At 31.5% G+C, this 19,941-nt stretch overlaps 1 protein-coding gene across 1 annotated transcript; it reads left to right on the top strand.

Moving 5' to 3' along the window:
- Nucleotides 1–9,394: 9,394 nt before the first annotated feature.
- On the top strand, nucleotides 9,395–17,520 carry LOC8287446 (respiratory burst oxidase homolog protein A). Its single transcript, XM_002509825.4, has 14 exons — nucleotides 9,395–10,372; nucleotides 10,474–10,633; nucleotides 10,879–10,927; nucleotides 11,547–11,660; nucleotides 12,596–13,018; nucleotides 14,200–14,586; nucleotides 14,678–14,773; nucleotides 14,867–14,982; nucleotides 15,199–15,366; nucleotides 15,508–15,667; nucleotides 15,822–16,010; nucleotides 16,103–16,231; nucleotides 16,332–16,410; nucleotides 16,498–17,520. The coding sequence occupies exons 1-14, from the start codon at nucleotides 9,730–9,732 to the stop codon at nucleotides 16,605–16,607; spliced, it is 2,823 nt and encodes a 940-aa protein (XP_002509871.1). The 5' UTR covers nucleotides 9,395–9,729; the 3' UTR covers nucleotides 16,608–17,520.
- The last annotated feature ends 2,421 nt before the right edge of the window (nucleotides 17,521–19,941 follow it).

Here is a 19,941-nt window from a genome sequence, read left to right on the forward strand (position 1 = left end):
CTTTTTTCTTTTGAAGTGTTTTGTTATACTAAAACACCATTACATCTGTTGATAATTTAAAAAAGAGAATTGAAGTCATTCTAAGTTATTGTCAGTATAATAGGTTATACCTATATAATATTGACCATCAAATTCATAATTAATGATTTATCAAGAAGTAATTATTTATTTTTTGAAATATAAACTCAATTTTCCAAGAAAATCTCAGCCGTTGAAGTTAATCCAAGTCAACACATTGTCATGGTTATTTACTGTTGTTGTGTTACGTTGCAGCCATTGTCACATTCAGCTTTGTCATATATCAATTCTAAAATCTGCTAATCAAATTAATTATTATTGGATCAATGGAGTCTTTGGTGCTATTTAAAGGAAGCTACTAATTAAATTAAGTTAAAAAAGCATCATATTAGGAGACAGCAAATTTGGTCAATACATTAATAATTGTTATACAGCTTCCAATTACTGAAAGCCAACATTCGTACAATCCACCACCAAAACAGGAAACAACCTTTTCTATAATCATGTTTAAAGCCACAATCAAGACCTAGTCGGCTCCCCCTACACTAGTTTATTATTATTACAGTAACATTGCATTACAAAGGTTTCACATTAATGGATTGAAAAATTTAAATTTGAAACTCCTAATTTCATATGCAGTATGCATAAGTGTGAAAAGATCAATCATGTTGAATTCCATCTAATAAACTTTTGGGTCTCGTCTGGAATTGGATTTTTAAAATTTATATAAAATCAAGAGATTATAAAAAAGTTTAAGATTTTATAAATTCTTAGTTTCATGAATTTATTTATAATCTTTAGTTGGTATGCACATCAAATTAATAGATTTTAAACTTATTAAAATAACTTAATTTCTTATTTATTAAAACGGGAGATTTGACAAAAATTCATTTTTTTTTAGATGAAATCTTTTCATTTTGAAGTTTTTTAGACAGAGAAGAGATTTTGTCGGTGTTAGAACAAAGCCTAATAGGCTAATCACTCGGCTATTCACAATACTTGAGTTCATACTCCAACTGATCCAATAATTATAGACGTATTGGGTCTGTGCGCATAAGCTAAAAATTAATCCCTAAATACTAATGGTATTTAGTTTAAACTATTATAAACTCGTTAAATACAATCACTTTTCGATATGGGACAATCTTTCTAATCAGGGAAAAACAAAAAAGAAGAAGAAAGAAATGCGTATGTAAAGCTAAGATGGACCGTTTACTACTTAATCCATGATGATTGATGGTTTTTGTTGAGGTGGGCACGCATTTTTCTAAGTCTATATATGTATAAATTTCAGCAAAAGTGTCAGTTTTCCTGTTGTGGATCAACTCTTCCATTATCTTTTGCGACTTTAATGTGTTATAATACATAGTTCTAATTCAAATTGTTTATATAAATTTGGGTAAGGTATCTATTTTTCGGCTAATATTGATAAATATAAAAATATAATCGAGTTTGGATGAATTCAGTAGTATACCAATAGTATTAATTAGATTTGAATAAATACAATTAGTAAAATTAAAGTTCTAAATGAATTTGGAATGAACTGAAATAATTATATATTTTAAGGATTTGAATTCAAACTTCTAACTGATCCCGTTGTTTCTGTCACTTGGTAGCTCCCTGCTCTAGGTTGTATCGAAATTAATAGAAATGGAGCATCTTTTAGTAGCCTAGGTCCCATGGGAGGCAGTGGTTAACTGGAAAGGCTTTGTAAAAATCATGGGTATGATTTTGAAGCCAAATTACGGACTACAATTTATGCAATTAATAAAGATTGGTCATATGGTTGGCATAACATATAGCTGGAATGTTTATTAGCAAACTCTGAATGGCGGTTTCAAGCAGTTTTTGTAAACTCTGTATATGAATTATTCTTTATTTTCTTATGATAATATTGTGTACCCCGAGATGATATGGGTGCTAAGTATATGCTTGTTTAGTGAACCTCTTAAATATTTCATTAATTCTTTTTTTCTTTTCTTTATCTAGTATTCCAGTGAAGTGAAGTATAAAATATGTCAGACATAATTTTTGTAAGTGATAAATTATTATTTTAAAAGTTTGAATGCAGCTGCATATTTAAAGCTTGAATTTGAAACTTTAATTGAGTTAAAAGAGACATTTATCATTTCATATACACATTTGAATAAATACTCCATTAAACTAAACTATCTGAATGTTTAATGCCAGTTGCAATCCTTATGAAATTGCCAAAGCTTTTGATCCGTGCAAACTATTCTAATTTTTTCCCCAATAGTTTAGCTTATTAACTATAAAATTGTTGTTAATTAGTAGGTTAGATACGCATATTACATGCTTTCCTAATTTTGCATAGAAAGGAGAAAAATTGAACCATAATGCTATGATTGAATATGGGTTAATGCTTGACTATTAATGGGGTCGAGCGTTTAAAACAAGGTAGAAGAAGAAGAAGAAGAAGAAGTCTATTTGTTACTGGAAGGACATTGAGCTACAGCTTTTGCATGATAATTGTTTTGCTCTACAAAGTGAGGAGTCTATTTGTCTTTTTCTACTTCTTAGTAATTTTCAGAAATATATAATATTGTATAAATATTTTTTAACTATTTATATCTGTATATGTACGTGTTTTACAGTTTCGACGAAAGAAAAAAAATAAAAAATAAAAAATAAAAAATTCAATGATGTGGAATTGCTCTGCACACAAAAACTGTCAAGTTCATATCTAGTAAAGATTTGACTTTTGAGACTTGTAATTGTAAGATTTTTGTTAGAAAAGATACATATATTTGCATATACACACACAAGAAAAATCGAATCATTCTAATAAAACATCAAAACATCTAGTTGCTTTTGAGACTTTAGGATTATAATGGTAAATGTAATATTATTATTTTTTCTCAATTTTTCTATGCGTGGTAGATGGACTATGATGGTTTTTTAGTCAAAAGAACTGTGTTTAGGGTTTCATATAATGTCAAAAGAGGGTCAGAAGATTCGTTAATCTGTCCTTTTTTAAACACTTATATATACCACAGGAAATTACTTCGTTTAATTCTATACGTATGCATAAATCATTTGCTTGAGACATGAACGTGGATAGAAGCAAATTAAACTGAGTTAGGTATTTTCATTTGAAATGTTCATAAGATTAATAGATATCTTTTTTGGTTACGTCTGTTCTTCCTTCATAACTCATAAGCCATATTACGACAGTATAATATCTAAGTTTGAGTTCTTTTTCTTTCTCTTTTAATTACAAATCAGAGGGAAGAATTTTAAAATATGTTTACTTATTGAAAATTTATGTCAGTTTTTTTTTTTTTAAATAAAGATAGAAAATAAGACTTTATATTTACTTGTACTATTTTTCTAAAATAAAAATAGAAAATAACTTTTTATGTTCTCAAAATTATAACTAAACTTTAGAAAATTTTTGAAAACAAATTTAATATGTTTTCTTTACATAACAAGTCATTTGTTCTAAAATAAAACTAATGAATTTTCACTTCATTTGTATCAAGTCTATTCTTTATACTTAAAATATTACGAACCCAAATAAAAAATAATTTTTTTTATAAAGTAAATATTTTTTACAAATTCTCTATAAAAATAAAAAGTTTTAATTTTCCTTAAAAATTAGAATATGAAAATGAAAAGAATATTTTACCAATAAACAATCCGTATTTCTTTAGAATAAGTTGAGTGTTACTCTCTCTTTTTTTAAACAAAATTATTATTTAACAAAAGAAAAAAAAATCTCAAACTTGAAACTCTTCCAAACTGAGATATGCATACACTATCAAGCTACATGCGACCACAACCGACTCTACAATAGTGATCCATAAAGCGAGTAATGGACGCGGAAGTAAAGATTATTAGATGTCTGGATAAAGAGCAGCTATTGATAAGCTCCTAAAATATCGTCGTATATAAATGAATTAATTTCATATCAAACGGAATAAAGAATGACTAATAATGTATATGTTTAGAGTTGGAACTACCTATATGAAATGGCTTTTAGTTGTTTAATTGTCAAATTGAAAAAACTCTACAGTTGAACGCATTGAATTTAAAATATAATAACATTTTGAAATACTCATGTATCTATTAAAATAATAAAATGGTAAGGCTTACAGAGCTAAAGTAAATAATTTTTCAATTAGATTAAAATCAACGAGATGTGAATCTTCTTAACTCAAGAAAATGCAACATATTATGCTCGACCTTTTTCTTTTTGTGGGAAAGTTGTGGTCAAGCTTTAAATCACATAGAATATAGATTCTTTTTTTAAGAAAAATACTTTTTGTATAGATATACATATGAATCGAATTTTTCTAAAAATTCCAAAAAAGATACGCCATTAAACCTAAAATTGAGATGTGGCTAATTTAAGCAGACTATTAATTTAGAGGAGTTGGTGAGTAATTGACTTGAGATGTTTCTGTGGTGGACCCATTTCGTCATCAGTGGCTTCATACGTAAAAGATCTTCTAGAAGCCCAACTATTCACGACCAACTTCCATCTCAAGATAAAAAAGATATAAAATAAAAATAAAAATAAAATTATGTTGGATTGCTAATTGTTTTGCATTATTAATATTCTTATTAATCTAAACTCATGTCTCAAGTTACTGGTGGATGGTACTCGTAAAAGTCAGACAATCCCCAAACGTGACCAAAATAATAATAATAATTATCCAACTAATACAAAAATACATATATTATGACTTGAATTTTATTAATGCCAAATTCTTTCTTTTAAAATATATATAAAACCCCTTTTCCTATCGTGCTTCGACCTCGTCATCAGTATTTTCAATGTAATTCTATATGTATATATAAGATTATTTAAATAATTTAAAAGAGATAAGTTAATCAGTTATAATCGGTAAAAAGCTGACTTGTTTTCTTTTTAATGGCACAAACAAACAAGTAATTTACAATTTATCATCAAGAAAGATGAAGGGTTTTTCCGCATATAACTATATGCTATTAATTTACATGCCTTTGCCTTTTCATATTTATATGGTAATCTAATTTGGTTTGTTTTAATTGGGAGATGTTTGCCTGGCCTTTTTATAAACCTGTTCCCATATAAATGGCATAACGCTACAAGATATTGGTTAAAAGATTTGGTGTGATTTCTTCCTTTAATGGGCTAAATTTTGTTGATTTTTTACTTTATTTTCTAAGAAGAAGAAGTGCACAGTAAGACGAGTTTTTCTTTTAGTATTTATTTATTATTATTATTTTTTCTTTTGTGGGATAAAAGAAAAAGAAGTTATGCGAGTAAGCATTTGAAATTAGTCAAATAATTGGATCTCTCCATAAATTAATTGCTTAAACATGAAGGCCATCCGCAAATTTACGAGGGATGAGTTGTTGGTCCTATCTTATTAGTTGTTTGGTATATAAATTTATTTCCGTATACTTAAAGGTTACTAATGAATCCTTATTGTTTATTTTGAGATTTAATCCTAGAATTAATCTCATTGCAATCTAAGTGTTACCTGAACATGATTTCCTCCTTTCTATTACCCAATTAAGATCAGACTGTCTCTTTCATATTGGAGTCGCACAAAATGGAAGATATTTTAAACTACCTTCTATTTTCATATGTAGTTGGCTTAGCAAATCATAATCACCATTCAACTCAGAATCAAAAACATTGTTAAAAGTAAAAAGAAAAATAAAATAAAATTAATATCAGTTAATAATTAATTAAGAACGAGAAATAAAACAACTAATTAGTGCTTCTACGCATGGTATATGTTATTTTATTCTTGATCTAACATATATCTATATGTCGTACAATTAACTAAAACATTTGAGAAATTTAATTTAGAGTCCGTATTGTCTGAAGTTTCAAACAATTATCCATAAAGTAGTTGTACTGATGGTCTAGAAGTTCGAAGTGCAAAATTTATTGCTATGAGTAAGAGTTGATAATTAGTATGTTTTATCTAAAGCTTTATGAAAATCGAGTAATAATATGAGACAGTATTATCTCATAATAATTCTTATAGTAAAGATGATAAATCATACAATAGAGCTAAGAGATTCAATACCGCTGTCACTTTCAAAACTAGCATAAACCTATTTAGGAAGAGCAACCAACCAAGCTACCCTCTAATTTTACTGATAAAAAGATTGTATAAGCAATTTAAGTTGAAAACAATTATATGTTGTATCTACTTACCCACATTAAATAAGCCTCTCGATTAAACTCAAATATTGAAGTTTGAATTATACATGGGGATTTGAACTCTCGAACCTAAGTAGAAAATCACCACCTAATCTATAAGCCCATTCTCCATATTCATGTTTGGTCTTAGAACATAAAAGATAATGAAGAAAGAAGAAAATGCCTAAAATCTCAAGTTACCAACTCCGGCTGTGCATAGTCAAGAACTAAGCAAACATATGCATAGATGGCGGCACAATTTGCAGCCCATGAGCTAGTGACAATCTTAATTAGTTTCTAGATGATCATATAATAACCACTTAAAAATAATAATTCAGCTGGTGGGTAAACTCCTCAAAGTTTCATCATTCGTGGACAATATATCTACCAATCATGCATGTCTATAATATATATTTGTATGGTCAAATGTTAGCCGCAGAATCAACATATCAGTGAACTGCCACTGCATTTGAGTTCTCATTTATATTCTTTCTTCGAGGTATATATTCCAAATCGGTTCGAGGCATTCATTAAGAATGAAGGTATCAGCTGGAAAGTTTTCCTTATTGTATATACGTATATGAAGGAAAACTGTGAGTGGTTCTTTTGGATTAATTGCGTCAAACAGTTAGTAAAGAAGTTGGTAGATGGCGTTTGTCAAGTGTATTTTCTATTTTCTTTCTAAATAATGCTATATTTTCAAAGAAAAAGGCAAAATCATCAATGGGTTTAATATTGGCTAGGAATGTCTTATGGGACAAGTTATTTGATTTGGTTGGAAAGATTTAATTTCGTATCTAAAAACCAAAATATCTATAAATCTTCTCCCATGCATGCTTTCTGTGTCAAAAATTAATTAATGGCGACCTAAACCCTTTTGACCCATATTAAGCTTGTTAGTTAAATAGCTTTCATTTGAAGTTTTAAATAATCTTCTTTTTCCTTTTCTTCGTCTACATTAATATTTATCGATGCCTTTCTATGACTAATATGTTTCAGAGTTGTATATTAAGTTGTTTTTTTTTTATAAAATTATTTATATGAAGGCAGAATAATTGAGGGGTTGATATCAACATCTTAATCAGCATTTGGAAACTTTTTAAAAATATTTTAAAATCAATAAAAAAATATTTTTCTTATTGTGTATATTTAAAAAAAATACTATTTTTTTATTTTTTTTAAATTTATAATGTGGTTGCTTTTTAATGATTTTTTTAATTGTTTTTCAGTTGTTTTAATAAGTAAGAAAATAAAAAAAAATCAAAACCGTATTTTTGATATTTAAATAAGTAAAAATGAAAAATATTTAGTATTTTGCATGTTTTTTCTTTTTGGAGAAGAAGCATTTTGCATGTTAGACGTGTATTGAAAGGAATTAAATTAGTTAAAAATATTGGGAGAATAATGTGGCTGCTAGTTTGGGAGGGAAGGAGATAAGCCCAAGGGTAAGGCAACTATTTATAATAATAAAATAGGGACATTAATCTCAAAGTTCCCAAATCCAAGGAAATATGAATCTAACTTAGCTTATACCTTGGGAACTAAAATCCTTACGCTGTGTACCAAAAGAAAAAACATAAATGGCAACAGAACTCATAGCCCGCATCATCATTCTCCTATAGTAAATGAATCTTGAACTTCTTTTGCATAATTCCATTTTTTCACTGATTTTTGTCATGATTGGAAGGTAAAAGCACAGTTAATTAAAGTGCGAGCCTCTATAACTGTTACGGTTTTGTCATTATAATTGGGTTTAGGAAGTTAAATGCATCTATACCATAAATGTATATTTCATCAAAACCCACCCAACACACACACACACACACACACACACACATATATATATATATATATATATATGCACGTGGTTTGTTTAGAATAAATATTAACTTTTTGAGCTGGTAATTAGCTGTACATCATTTAAAATCTCAAGTGGATATGCAAATGAGTAGAACCGTAGCACATGCCCAGATGACTTGTTCATGTAAATTCTTGCTACAGTGTAACTTGTTGAGGTTTTAAATTATGCAGAAGAAATGAGTGAATGAAATTTTGTAAAGTGAAGACTAACATTACACCAGATGTGCTGCTAATGTTATGTTTATGCTTTACTCAAATTGTATCCATATTTCAACACCGACTCATAACAAATGTTACCTCCACATCAATAACAATTAATAATATTACATTATCTTGAATAATTAATTTTATAATATAAAATATTTGCAATTAATTAAGTTCAGATAATTAATTAGTGAACTCATTTTTAGAATAGTTCAACACTGCAGGAAATAAACACTATTAGGTTAGAATTGTATAAAAAATGGACCATCTAATTCTCTAAAATATCGTTGACATGCTTAAGTTTTTAAGTCTGGATGTAGTTGATAAGCTAGTTGGCTTGGAACAATGGTATTTCAAAATATATTTTCTATTTAATATAAAATAAAAGATAAAACAAAATAATTATAGAAAAGAGTTAAAAACGTGGGGCACGAATTAGATAAACAAATAGTATGTAGATATTCGTCTTTAAACTAAAGTCAAGTAGCTATTAATTACTTTGACAAGAAAATTTCCATGAGCAAATAAATTAAAAAGACATAAAAATAAAAATTAAATTATCAAATCTAGTCTTAAATATGTAATTTATATTAAAATTAATCATTGTTAAGATTAATTCTACATTCGTATGAGAAAACAGAAAAATAAAAAATGCCTCATTTTGTAGGTGAATTGACCCAGAATCAAATCAATCTATGCCGTCGACCAGGCTTCAAAGAACCTAAAATCAACGGCCCCGCATCACCTCCCTCTGTAATTTTAGGACCATTTCGTTTTCATTGTAGCCCTCCTTTTATTTTATTTTGTATCGTTCTCTTCTTATAAGTATATTATTTTCTGGGATTTTCTTGCCTATAACTAGACAAGTATAAGTAATAATTCTTTATATTTTAAATATTTTATATGTAAATATGGAATATGATTAATATATATTTAAAATTTAGTAATTGATTTGTAAATTTTGAATATAAATGGAAGAAAAATTATGTTTTCCGAATGATAAAATTATTATTTTTATCTATAGGGGAAAACGCGTAATGAGCCGAAAATTGGATCATTCATTCCGTTTATGTGGTCACAAACACCACTGCTCTGCATCCTAAAGAACAGAAGCTTGTCTTCTTCTTGCTTTTTCTTTTCTTGTTTCCCCCTTTTTTCATTTTTCTCTCTCCAGAGAACTCAAATTTTCTCTTTCCAAAGCAGCAACCACCGCGTGTAAATGTCTTTTTCACTAGATTCCCAGCCAGCGCGTCCCCAAAATTCTTATGTATGCTTAAAAACTTTCCTCTCTAACCAAAAAATAAAAATCATTTCTATCTCACTCTCCTGCATTTAATAACCAAACAAACACACCATCGCTACCAACTTTACATTTTTACACACATACACATATATAAATATATTCAAAACATTAAAGACATAATATAAACAAACATTCATACATACATATAATCCAATCCAATCCAAATTATAATTATTCAATGCAGCCGGGGCTACCGAAACATGAACGTCGCTGGGCGTCCGATACGGTTCCTAGTAAACCAATTGTCAGCACCGGAACATCTCCAGATTCAAACTCCGGTGAGGAGTTTGTTGAAGTAACGTTTGATTTACAAGAGGACGACACAATTGTCCTTCGGAGCGTGGAGCCAGCAGCAACTGTTATTAACATAGAAGATGGAGGTGCATCATCAACTGGAGCTGAAACTCCGGTCTCTGCATCAGTTTCGAGATCGCCATCGTCGATGAGGCGAAGTTCATCCAATAAGCTGTTACAATTTTCTCAGGAGTTGAAAGCGGAGGCTGTAGCGAAGGCGAAACAGTTTTCGCAGGAGTTGAAGGCTGAGCTGAGGCGGTTTTCTTGGAGTCATGGACATGCTGCTAAAGTTTTATCTTCTAACGGTAACGGCAACGGTGGAGGATTTGAATCTGCTTTAGCTGCTCGTGCTTTGAGAAAGCAACGAGCTCAGCTTGATCGGACTCGCTCCGGTGCTCACAAAGCATTGCGTGGATTGAGGTTTATGAGTAATAGTAAAACTAATGCATGGAATGAAGTCCAAAGTAATTTTGATAAGCTTGCTAAAGACGGTTTTCTTTATCGCGCTGATTTTGCTCAATGCATAGGTTGGTTATTATTATTATTGTTAATCCATTATCATTTTCATGTCTTTTTACTTATTTATTTGAATCAATCAACATATAATATATGTTTGTTTGTTTTGAAGGAATGAGAGATTCTAAAGAGTTTGCACTTGAATTGTTCGATGCATTGGGCAGGAGACGAAGATTGAAAGTTGATAAGATTAGCAGAGATGAACTTTACGAGTTTTGGTCTCAAATTACTGATCAAAGCTTCGATTCTCGTCTCCAGATCTTCTTCGACATGTACGCATTTAATTAATTATAAGATTAATTAATTTCATATACAGTTGAGCCTTTATCATTTCATGTTTTAAATTTTAAGTAATAGACATTAATCTACTGTTCCTTCAATGTTAAGATCTTGACATGAGCAAGTAAAAACTTGTCTTTTTCAAAAATAAAAGCACAAATTTAATATGCTATATTAGTAGAGTAATTCTTAATCTTACTTTGTCTAATCTACTCATCTATTTGTCTTCTTGTTACAGGGTGGACAAGAATGATGATGGTAGAATTACTGAGGAAGAAGTAAAAGAGGTATATATATATATATATATATATACACTAAGTTAAGAAATTGATATAATATAGAATGAACCATGTCTCTCTCATTATCGACTAAACTAAACTTAATTAAATTCTTAGTCTAAATTAACGTGCATGAATTAGCCAACACCTCCCTGTCAGATTCTGGCATAAATTAATTACTACTGACGTGATCCTTATTTGGAATACACATTATACATAGCCTACAGGGTGTCATTTTGGTTTATAATAATCCCCCGTTAGGCGAGGATTCGGTGACCTTAAATCCATGAAATTTCAGTCCTAACTACTCCGTTATAAATAAAACATGTTTCTATTTTTCTTTGCTTCTGACGTTTTCTTCCCATGTTCTTAAGCATTTTATCTAATTATTATTGGATTACTTCATTATAATTCAACGATTAGTGAAATAAGGGTCGTCCTTTTAAGTGCTTGAGGTTGACGGATTGACATCTTCAATTTTCCATATTTACCTTAGAAGAAGTTATTATTATGTTCTCATGCGGTTGGTGAGGTCATTTTAGTCAATATCTCTCTCTCTTTTAATTTTCATTTGGAAGTTATTGGATGTAAATACTGTTTTTACTATTTAATATTTTAAAATGCGTAGATCATAATGCTAAGTGCATCTGCAAACAAATTGTCGCGATTAAAGGAACAAGCAGAAGAATATGCAGCTTTGATTATGGAAGAGTTGGACCCTGAAAGACTTGGCTACATTGAGGTGGATCCTCTGAACTTTAGTTTTATTTTATTGATCATTATGGTGATTTTTATTATCTCAACTTGTTTTTATTGAATTACATTTATTTAGGGATCAATGTTACAGGCTTCTACAGAATAGATTAGTATAGTAAGCTTAATAATGTGGATTTAAAAATATGGATTAGTTTTCTTATAAATTTTGAGTTTTTGTTTTCAATGATTTTTGGATTAAAACTTCATTCTTTTTCTTTTAAATTATTATTACTATCATTTTAACAGAGATATCTCACCAAATCCTCCTTATACTTTCCTTAGACTATTTCCAAAGTCCATTGTTAGGCCATTGTTAGGCAACTAATCACCAAATTGTCCATAATTGGGTTTACGATTTTGTTCAACCGTGCACCAAGTAGAAAATAAAGAAAGATATACACTAATGGCCAAAAAAAAAAAAAAACAATATCTAGAGATGGAATAATTAATTTAGTCTATCTATGTGCTTTGAGAAACGTAGTTGAACGGTTCCGAGTATTATTGCATATACTATTTTATATTGTTTAATTACCATTTCATACAACTGCTTGGTCAGCTAATAGACAAATCGCAACTCGCAACTCACAACTCACAATCAATAAATAGTATCATTCGGAGTTAATTTCTAATGCCCTTTCTTTTGTTCGGCTATATATTGCTTATATATACACACACACACACTTCATGATTGATAATTCCAGCCACCTGACAAGCAGTTTTGGATACCCATGTGAGCTAGTGCTGTGTCTCTCACATTAGATAATCTAGCGCATCACACGTATGCATTACACGTGCTGCACTCTTCATCAATGATATTGCAATAAGTTTAACTGGCATGTTTATCAAGATCCTCTTGACCCTAGCACGATTCACTCGCTGATTTTTTTTTTTTGCTGGGTGCTGATAATGATCGATGTGCAGCTGTGGCAATTGGAAACTCTTCTTCTCCAAAAGGACACGTATCTAAACTACAGTCAAGCACTAAGCTACACCAGCCAAGCTTTGAGCCAAAACTTACAAGGGCTAAGAAAGAGAGGCCCGATAAGGAGGTTAAGCAAACAACTAACCTACTTTTTGCAAGAGAATTGGAGAAGAATTTGGGTTTTGGCATTGTGGTTCATGATAATGATTGGCTTATTCACATGGAAATTCGTTCAGTACAAGCAAAAAAATGCTTTCCGTGTCATGGGTTATTGTCTCCTAACAGCAAAAGGTGCAGCGGAGACATTGAAGCTAAACATGGCAATTATCCTTTTACCAGTTTGCAGAAATACCATCACTTGGCTCAGGTCCACAAGATTGGGTTACTTCGTGCCCTTTGACGACAACATCAATTTTCACAAGGTATTAAGTTAAATAATTACCAACCACTCTACTTGTTGCAATTCTATATGTGCTTCAAAAGAAAAAATTGCTTATTCTATACGTTTATCCTTGGGTCCCATGGAGAAGACTTTGTTAGAAAGTCAACATGATTGTTGATCTTGGCCTTGAAAACAGAATATAATTCATTCATTAATACACTTAACAGTGATGTGTTTATCAGGTGCGAGCAGTACCTGCACACGCAGCAAAAGTTGACAAATGAATATCCTTCCATACTTTTTATGCTGTTAGGCAGTTAGTGCTAGTAGATCACATATAAAATAGAAATAATATTGTAACGAATAACCCCAAAACTAAGATATTTGTAACGAATAAATATAAAATAGAACTTCATATTAATACTTGGTCAAAATTTAATATAAAGTTAGCTGGCTGCAATTGTTTTTGGTGTCACAAGCAGGAAATTAATTTATAGTCTCTGGACCTAAACCTTGTAGTGGTCCTTAATTAAAGTAAAATCCTTTCTTAGGCCAGCTAGGCCCAAATTCTATTTTTAAAGAAAATGGAAAATTTAAAGTGCCTTTTAGAAAGTATTAAAACGACAAATGCGCTGGCTAGTTCATGCATCCTCTGGTGCCCCGACAGTACATGCTCATCACACTTACTCTTGCCTTGCTATGGAGGCGACAAGACTACCCATTTGACTACAACTCAAGACCTATTCTGTATCTTATCTGCTATAAACTCCAATGGTATACTCTATTCAATGATGCAGCAATATATATTTTTGGGGGCACTTGCACTTTGGAAATTCTTAACAAAGATTAGGGAATCTACATCTTTATGTTCTCAGAATCTCAGTTTAACAAATTAATTCATACTTTATATTGATATAGCTGTATGAGTTTTTATTGTATAATTGACATTGAAATACCAAAATTCATTAAAAGAACGGATTGAATTTTCTATATATTTTAATTCTCTTTTTGTAATGTAAGGTTTCACATATAAGCATCTATTGATTGCTATCCTACAAAATGACACTATAGACTCATAGATATGAATCTACGAATTCAACCTTATAGTAATTCAATCAGCAAGCTTAAATATCTTGAATGTTTAATGGATGCTGTAGGTGAAGCCTCTTATTTCTAATTACATTGCTTTCTTATTCTCCTTAATTGATACATCTATGACAGACTATTGCAGCAGCAATTGTAATTGGTGTAATTCTCCATGCTGGAAACCACCTTGCCTGTGATTTTCCAAGGCTTATAAACTCATCTGATCGAGACTATAACGATTATCTAAGTGATGACTTTGGAGGACATAAACCATCATATGCTAAATTGGTTAGAGGAGTTGAGGGTGTGACTGGAGTTCTAATGGTTATCTTCATGGCAATTGCATTTACACTAGCAACACGATGGTTTAGACGAAGTCTCATTAAGTTTCCAAAACCCTTCGATAGGCTGACTGGGTTTAATGCATTTTGGTACTCACATCACCTGTTTGTCCTTGTTTACATCCTGCTCATCATCCATGGTGTATGCCTCTATTTAGTGCATAAATGGTACCTAAAGACGGTAACATTCGATATCTTTCTTTTACCAATTCTAAGTGTTTCTTTTGACCGTCTTTAAGAGTTGAAAAATTGAAGTGGAATTATATTTGCAGACATGGATGTATCTTGCTGTTCCAGTTTTACTATATGCTGGAGAAAGAGCCCTGAGATTTTTTCGTTCTGGCTTTTACGCTGTCCAACTTCGGAAGGTGAGCGTTATATTAATCCTTAAAAGACCTCCACTATTTAGTTTGATTCATAGAGGGTAACTTTTCTGATTCTTCATTTGGTTATGCGTTCAGGTTGCAATTTATCCTGGAAACGTGCTCACGTTGCAAATGTCAAAGCCTTCCCAATTTCGATATAAGAGTGGACAGTACATGTTTGTCCAGTGCCCTGCTGTTTCCCCATTTGAATGGTATGCTACTACCAGTTTTTCTTAAATAACTCATATTAATTATTGGAATCTCTCTATTGGTAATATTACCTCTTTTCTTCCTGGTACTGTAGTATGTAAGTGCTAGTAACTTTAAGTTGTATTAAACGTGTGAAACATGACTGTAATTTCTGTCAGAGAAACTTGGCCGTTATTTGCCATGGGCTAATTATTGGATTTATTCGTTTCTGAACCCAGGCACCCATTTTCCATTACCTCTGCTCCTGGCGATGATTATCTCAGTGTGCATATCAGGCAGCTAGGTGATTGGACCCAAGAACTTAAAAGGGTATTCTCTGAGGCTTGTGAACGGCCTGTAGCTGGGAAGAGTGGGCTTCTCAGGGCTGATGAAACAACCAAAAAAAGGTAATGAAAACTTGTAACTTTCTCAGTGTTCTCTCTGTCTTTCTCTCTCTCTCTTTTTCCCCTCCTGTTCATGGTTATTTGCCTTGGAGGGCGTTTTGTCAGTATTATTATTTATTAGATAAATTTTTCATCTGATAACAGCTTGCCAAAGCTCTTAATAGATGGGCCTTATGGTGCCCCAGCACAAGATTACAGGAAATATGATGTTTTGTTACTGGTTGGTCTTGGAATTGGAGCAACACCATTCATTAGCATTCTAAAAGATTTGCTTAATAACATTGTCAAAATGGAGGAGCAGGCAGTAAGTTACTAGAATTTTCTGCTGCAAATTTTCATTTGTCCAATCTGAGGTTCATTTTGTTATGCCATTTATACTTCCGTACTCCATATTATTTTCTCAGCCTTAAAGAGTGCCCTTGGGAATCTGCTAAATCACATTTTACCCTATGTTTCAGGATTTGGTCTCAGATACCAGTAGGACATCAGAATTAAGTATTGGAAGTAATGATGGTTCGAGCCACAATCCAAAACGTAAGAAGACTCTGAAGACCACCAATGCTTATTTCTATTGGGTAACCAGGGAGCAAGGTTCCTTTGATTGGTTCAAAGGGGTCATGAATGAAATCGCAGATCTTGATCAAAGGGTATAACAATTTAGCTTGGAATTATTTAAAAATGATTGTTTTAAAATCTCTTCTATCTTTACTTGATTGTTAGATACCTGTTTCAACTCCAGGGTGTAATTGAAATGCACAATTACTTGACTAGTGTGTATGAAGAAGGTGATGCCCGATCAACCCTCATTACTATGGTCCAAGCCCTAAACCATGCAAAAAATGGTGTGGACATTGTCTCTGGCACTAGGGTAAGATTTTGCTGACACATCTTTTGTTCTCTCATTGTCAGCGCTTTTTAAAATTTTTATCAGTTTATGTGTGCTAACAGTTACATGATTGTCTGATTAGGTGCGAACACATTTTGCAAGGCCTAATTGGAAAAAGGTTTTGTCTAAATTATGTTCCAAGCACTGTAATGCAAGGATAGGTAAGCTTATGTCCAGACAGATTTAATAAATTACTGAACTCAATGCCTTTTCCTAATATTATGAATATGATTGTTGTTTTGGAGCAGGAGTTTTCTACTGTGGAGCACCTGTCTTGGCTAAAGAACTCAGCAAGCTCTGCTATGAGTTTAACCAAAAAGGTTCAACCAAGTTTGAGTTCCACAAGGAGCACTTCTAAAGTCAAAATGTGGGTGTGTATGTAACTATTATTTATAGTCGCATTCCCTGAACCTCTTCAACACCTGCACTTGCACAATAAATTTTTTTGGGATAACCCCATGAAGGGCATTGTACAGTCTTGGGTAGAAAAAAGGATAAAGAGGGAAAGCAACAGAAAGAAAAAAAGATATAGGTATAGACAGGCATCACTTCGTCGTGTATTTATTCGTATAGAAGCACAGCCAGAAAAATAATTCTGCCTAATTTGAGATGGGTAGGGATCTCAATGATATAACCCAGGACCAGTTTAGAGGTGACCAGTTGCTATTGCGAAACCTACAGTGACTGCTGGGAAGGAAGAGTGCGTTACAGCTACAAAAGGGAGGCTGAAATGAATAATTGATGAGGATATGGCCATATTAAATATGCATAATTGGTAGACATCTATAGTGGGTACAGAAGAGGACAGTTTTGAAAGGGAGAGTATGAGGTAGGTCTGTGTGTGGATCATGGCGGTGGAGATTAAAATGGCTTTATCTATTGAATCTTGCAAATATATTGTTTTCTTTGGAAGTGGAGTGGGCTAAAGAGAATCCTTCTAGAATGTCAATGCTGGCAGCAGTCCCTAGCTCCATTCCAAGTGAAATTGTCATAGTATTTACTTGATTATAACAAGAAAATTATGTAAATGGTATTCATGCTTTTCTTTTTCTTTTGGTCTTTGTAACTTTTTCTAATTACGCCTTAGAAAATCTTGGTCAGGGAATTGTTCGAGAGAGGGAATACAACTAGTTTCGTATTGAATATTAAGGAATTGGGACACCATTGGAAACTAAATGGATCCAATTCCTTCGCGAATAGATTTTGCATTGATGAAAATTGTAACGCATTTGATAGCTTATATCTAAAATGTCTTCTTTTTTTTTTCTTCATATGAAATTACGAACCTCTGATGATATGATTGTAATATATGCACGTCCATTAGTACTTTGAATTTTCCTGTTCAGGATATAGGAGAAGTAACAGGTGATGATTATGTACGGACTTGTATGAGTTTTGTCCTTTGCTTAAATATTGGTATGGTTTTAACAGATACCAGGTGAATGTTTACAATAAACATCCTTTCTGGCAGAGAAAAAGAATAAAAATAAAAATGAAAAGAAATCCAAACCAAGCAATGTTGAAGTCGCAGAGTCCAGACCCAATAAAGAAATGCCCAATCAAATTTGACCACTTCACTAAGTTCGAAATTTTCAACCAACTGCATACAAAGAATAAAAGAAACTGAAAAGAAACACTTGAACTTGATTATTGAAAAATAGAGAAAATGTTTCAAAAATTATATATTTGAAATTGCATGAAACAAAAAATCTTTATAGTTATTAGTTAATTCAATTTCATGAATCAATCATGGTTCTAGCTAGAAGAAAATGTCCTGAAGAGATTACATGAATAACAATTGACAGATGACTCAATCTTTTTGTTGAACTGGTACCATGTTCAGTTGACCTTCTTCGCCAATATACTCTAAATTAAACCTATATTATTACATTATTACATTTTGAACAAGTAGACCTTAGACAAAGGTATATGTTTGTTCCGAAATAGTACGGAAACATCCAACTAACCAATGACAATAAGAGAGATGTTGAAATATATTTGACAGCATCCAGCAGGTGTATTTGCTAGTCCTGGCGAACGGGAACCCAAGAAGCCGCCTCAGCTTCACAATTCAAAGTGCTGAAAAGAAAGGAAAGGATGAAACTTACGATTTATGTACTAGTTTATAAGGGTGATTCAGGCTGTTATCATCCTTGTTATAGCTTTGACTATAATGAAAATTAAGACACCAAGGGTCAGGTTGGGCGCTGTAAGTACTGAAAATATGCAAACTGGAAAATCGTTTCCACCATCATTCGACATAATTTTACTGCCCAACTGACAGTGAAAGAAGAAACACTATACCAATTTTAATCACCAGCAATGTTACATTTTTTTGTATCAAGGTGTGAGTATGAGGAAGGCCATGTTCCCGAATTCAAGGGTCAGAGCTATGGAATTGAGTTCTGCTTAACACTGCAAGTCTTGGGACTGAAGTGGGCTCTAATGTTTTGACACTTGAATAGTGGAGCTAAGTTGAGCGGCAAACTGGAATTGTTAAAGATGTATGAAGAACAGATTTGCTGAAATGAACTGCACCATCACGTTTAATGTCTCCACGAAGATAGTTGCAAGTAAAATAATGTAAAGGCAGTATGCTCATTATTTTTTTCTTTTTAGCTGTTTCCTTAAGAGAGATTTGATCAATTTGGCTTTTCTTCTTCTTTTTTTTTCTTTTTGGTAATTACTATTCGTATACTTTCATATATGTTTGTGACTACATAAATTCTTTTTCCAAAAGCTCACTGACTTTTGATAATAAGTTTTCATTCCATCGACATTTTAGTCAATCTAGTTGAAGAATTTGATTAATACAAAGAGTTCCCTTCAAGAGGTAAACCTTCTTCATTAGATAAAATACTTTGTCTAAAGAGAAATCTTTTCTCTCCGTGAGGAAAATTATTTCTTATAATTGAAACTTTTATAATTACAGTTTTCTTTGTTATCGCTTTAAACAGTTACTAGAATTAATGGCTATTTAGTTCATATAAAGTTACAGATTTTATCATTTAGTTTTTAACTGTTTATATAGATGGAATATGGAAATATTAGACACATTATAATCATTAAAAGGAAAACAATATTAGTATTTATATTTGAGGGAAAATATCCACCAGTGCCTTCGCATTTTCGATACTGGTGGAACACGACATAAAGATTCCCAGTTCAGAGAGAAAAGAAAGATTATAACGTAATTAAAAATATATAATGTTTTCTTTAGAAGTGTTTTCTTATATTAAGAAAAAAATAAATAAATAAATAAAAAGTCTTTGCCTACCTCCAATGAAACTAGAGAAGATTTCTATACTTACAATTAATTAATTATAAACTAACATTACTTTGTCCAAGTAATTGCGACCTTTTAAGACCTATGATTGGCAATAACGCCAATGACCAACAAAAAAAAAATATAAATACATTTAATTATTATGTGAATGGGGCATGCATGTATTCCATTAATTCAAAACACGATGCATTAGCAGCCAAATTTGTTAAGACCACTTCCACTATGAATAAAAAATATATATATATATATATATATATATTAGGGATTAACACATGGAATTACTGTTTATTATTATTATCTTTTTAAAAAGAACGATCTAAATTGCAGAAATAAATTAGCAGAGATCCTGCTTTTGCAGTCTTGGTCATATGGGCCACGATGTATTTGAAGTAGAAAGTGTATGGGA

The sequence above is a fragment of the Ricinus communis genome, chromosome 5 (assembly GCF_019578655.1).
Source record: "Ricinus communis isolate WT05 ecotype wild-type chromosome 5, ASM1957865v1, whole genome shotgun sequence".
Lineage (NCBI taxonomy): Eukaryota > Viridiplantae > Streptophyta > Magnoliopsida > Malpighiales > Euphorbiaceae > Ricinus > Ricinus communis.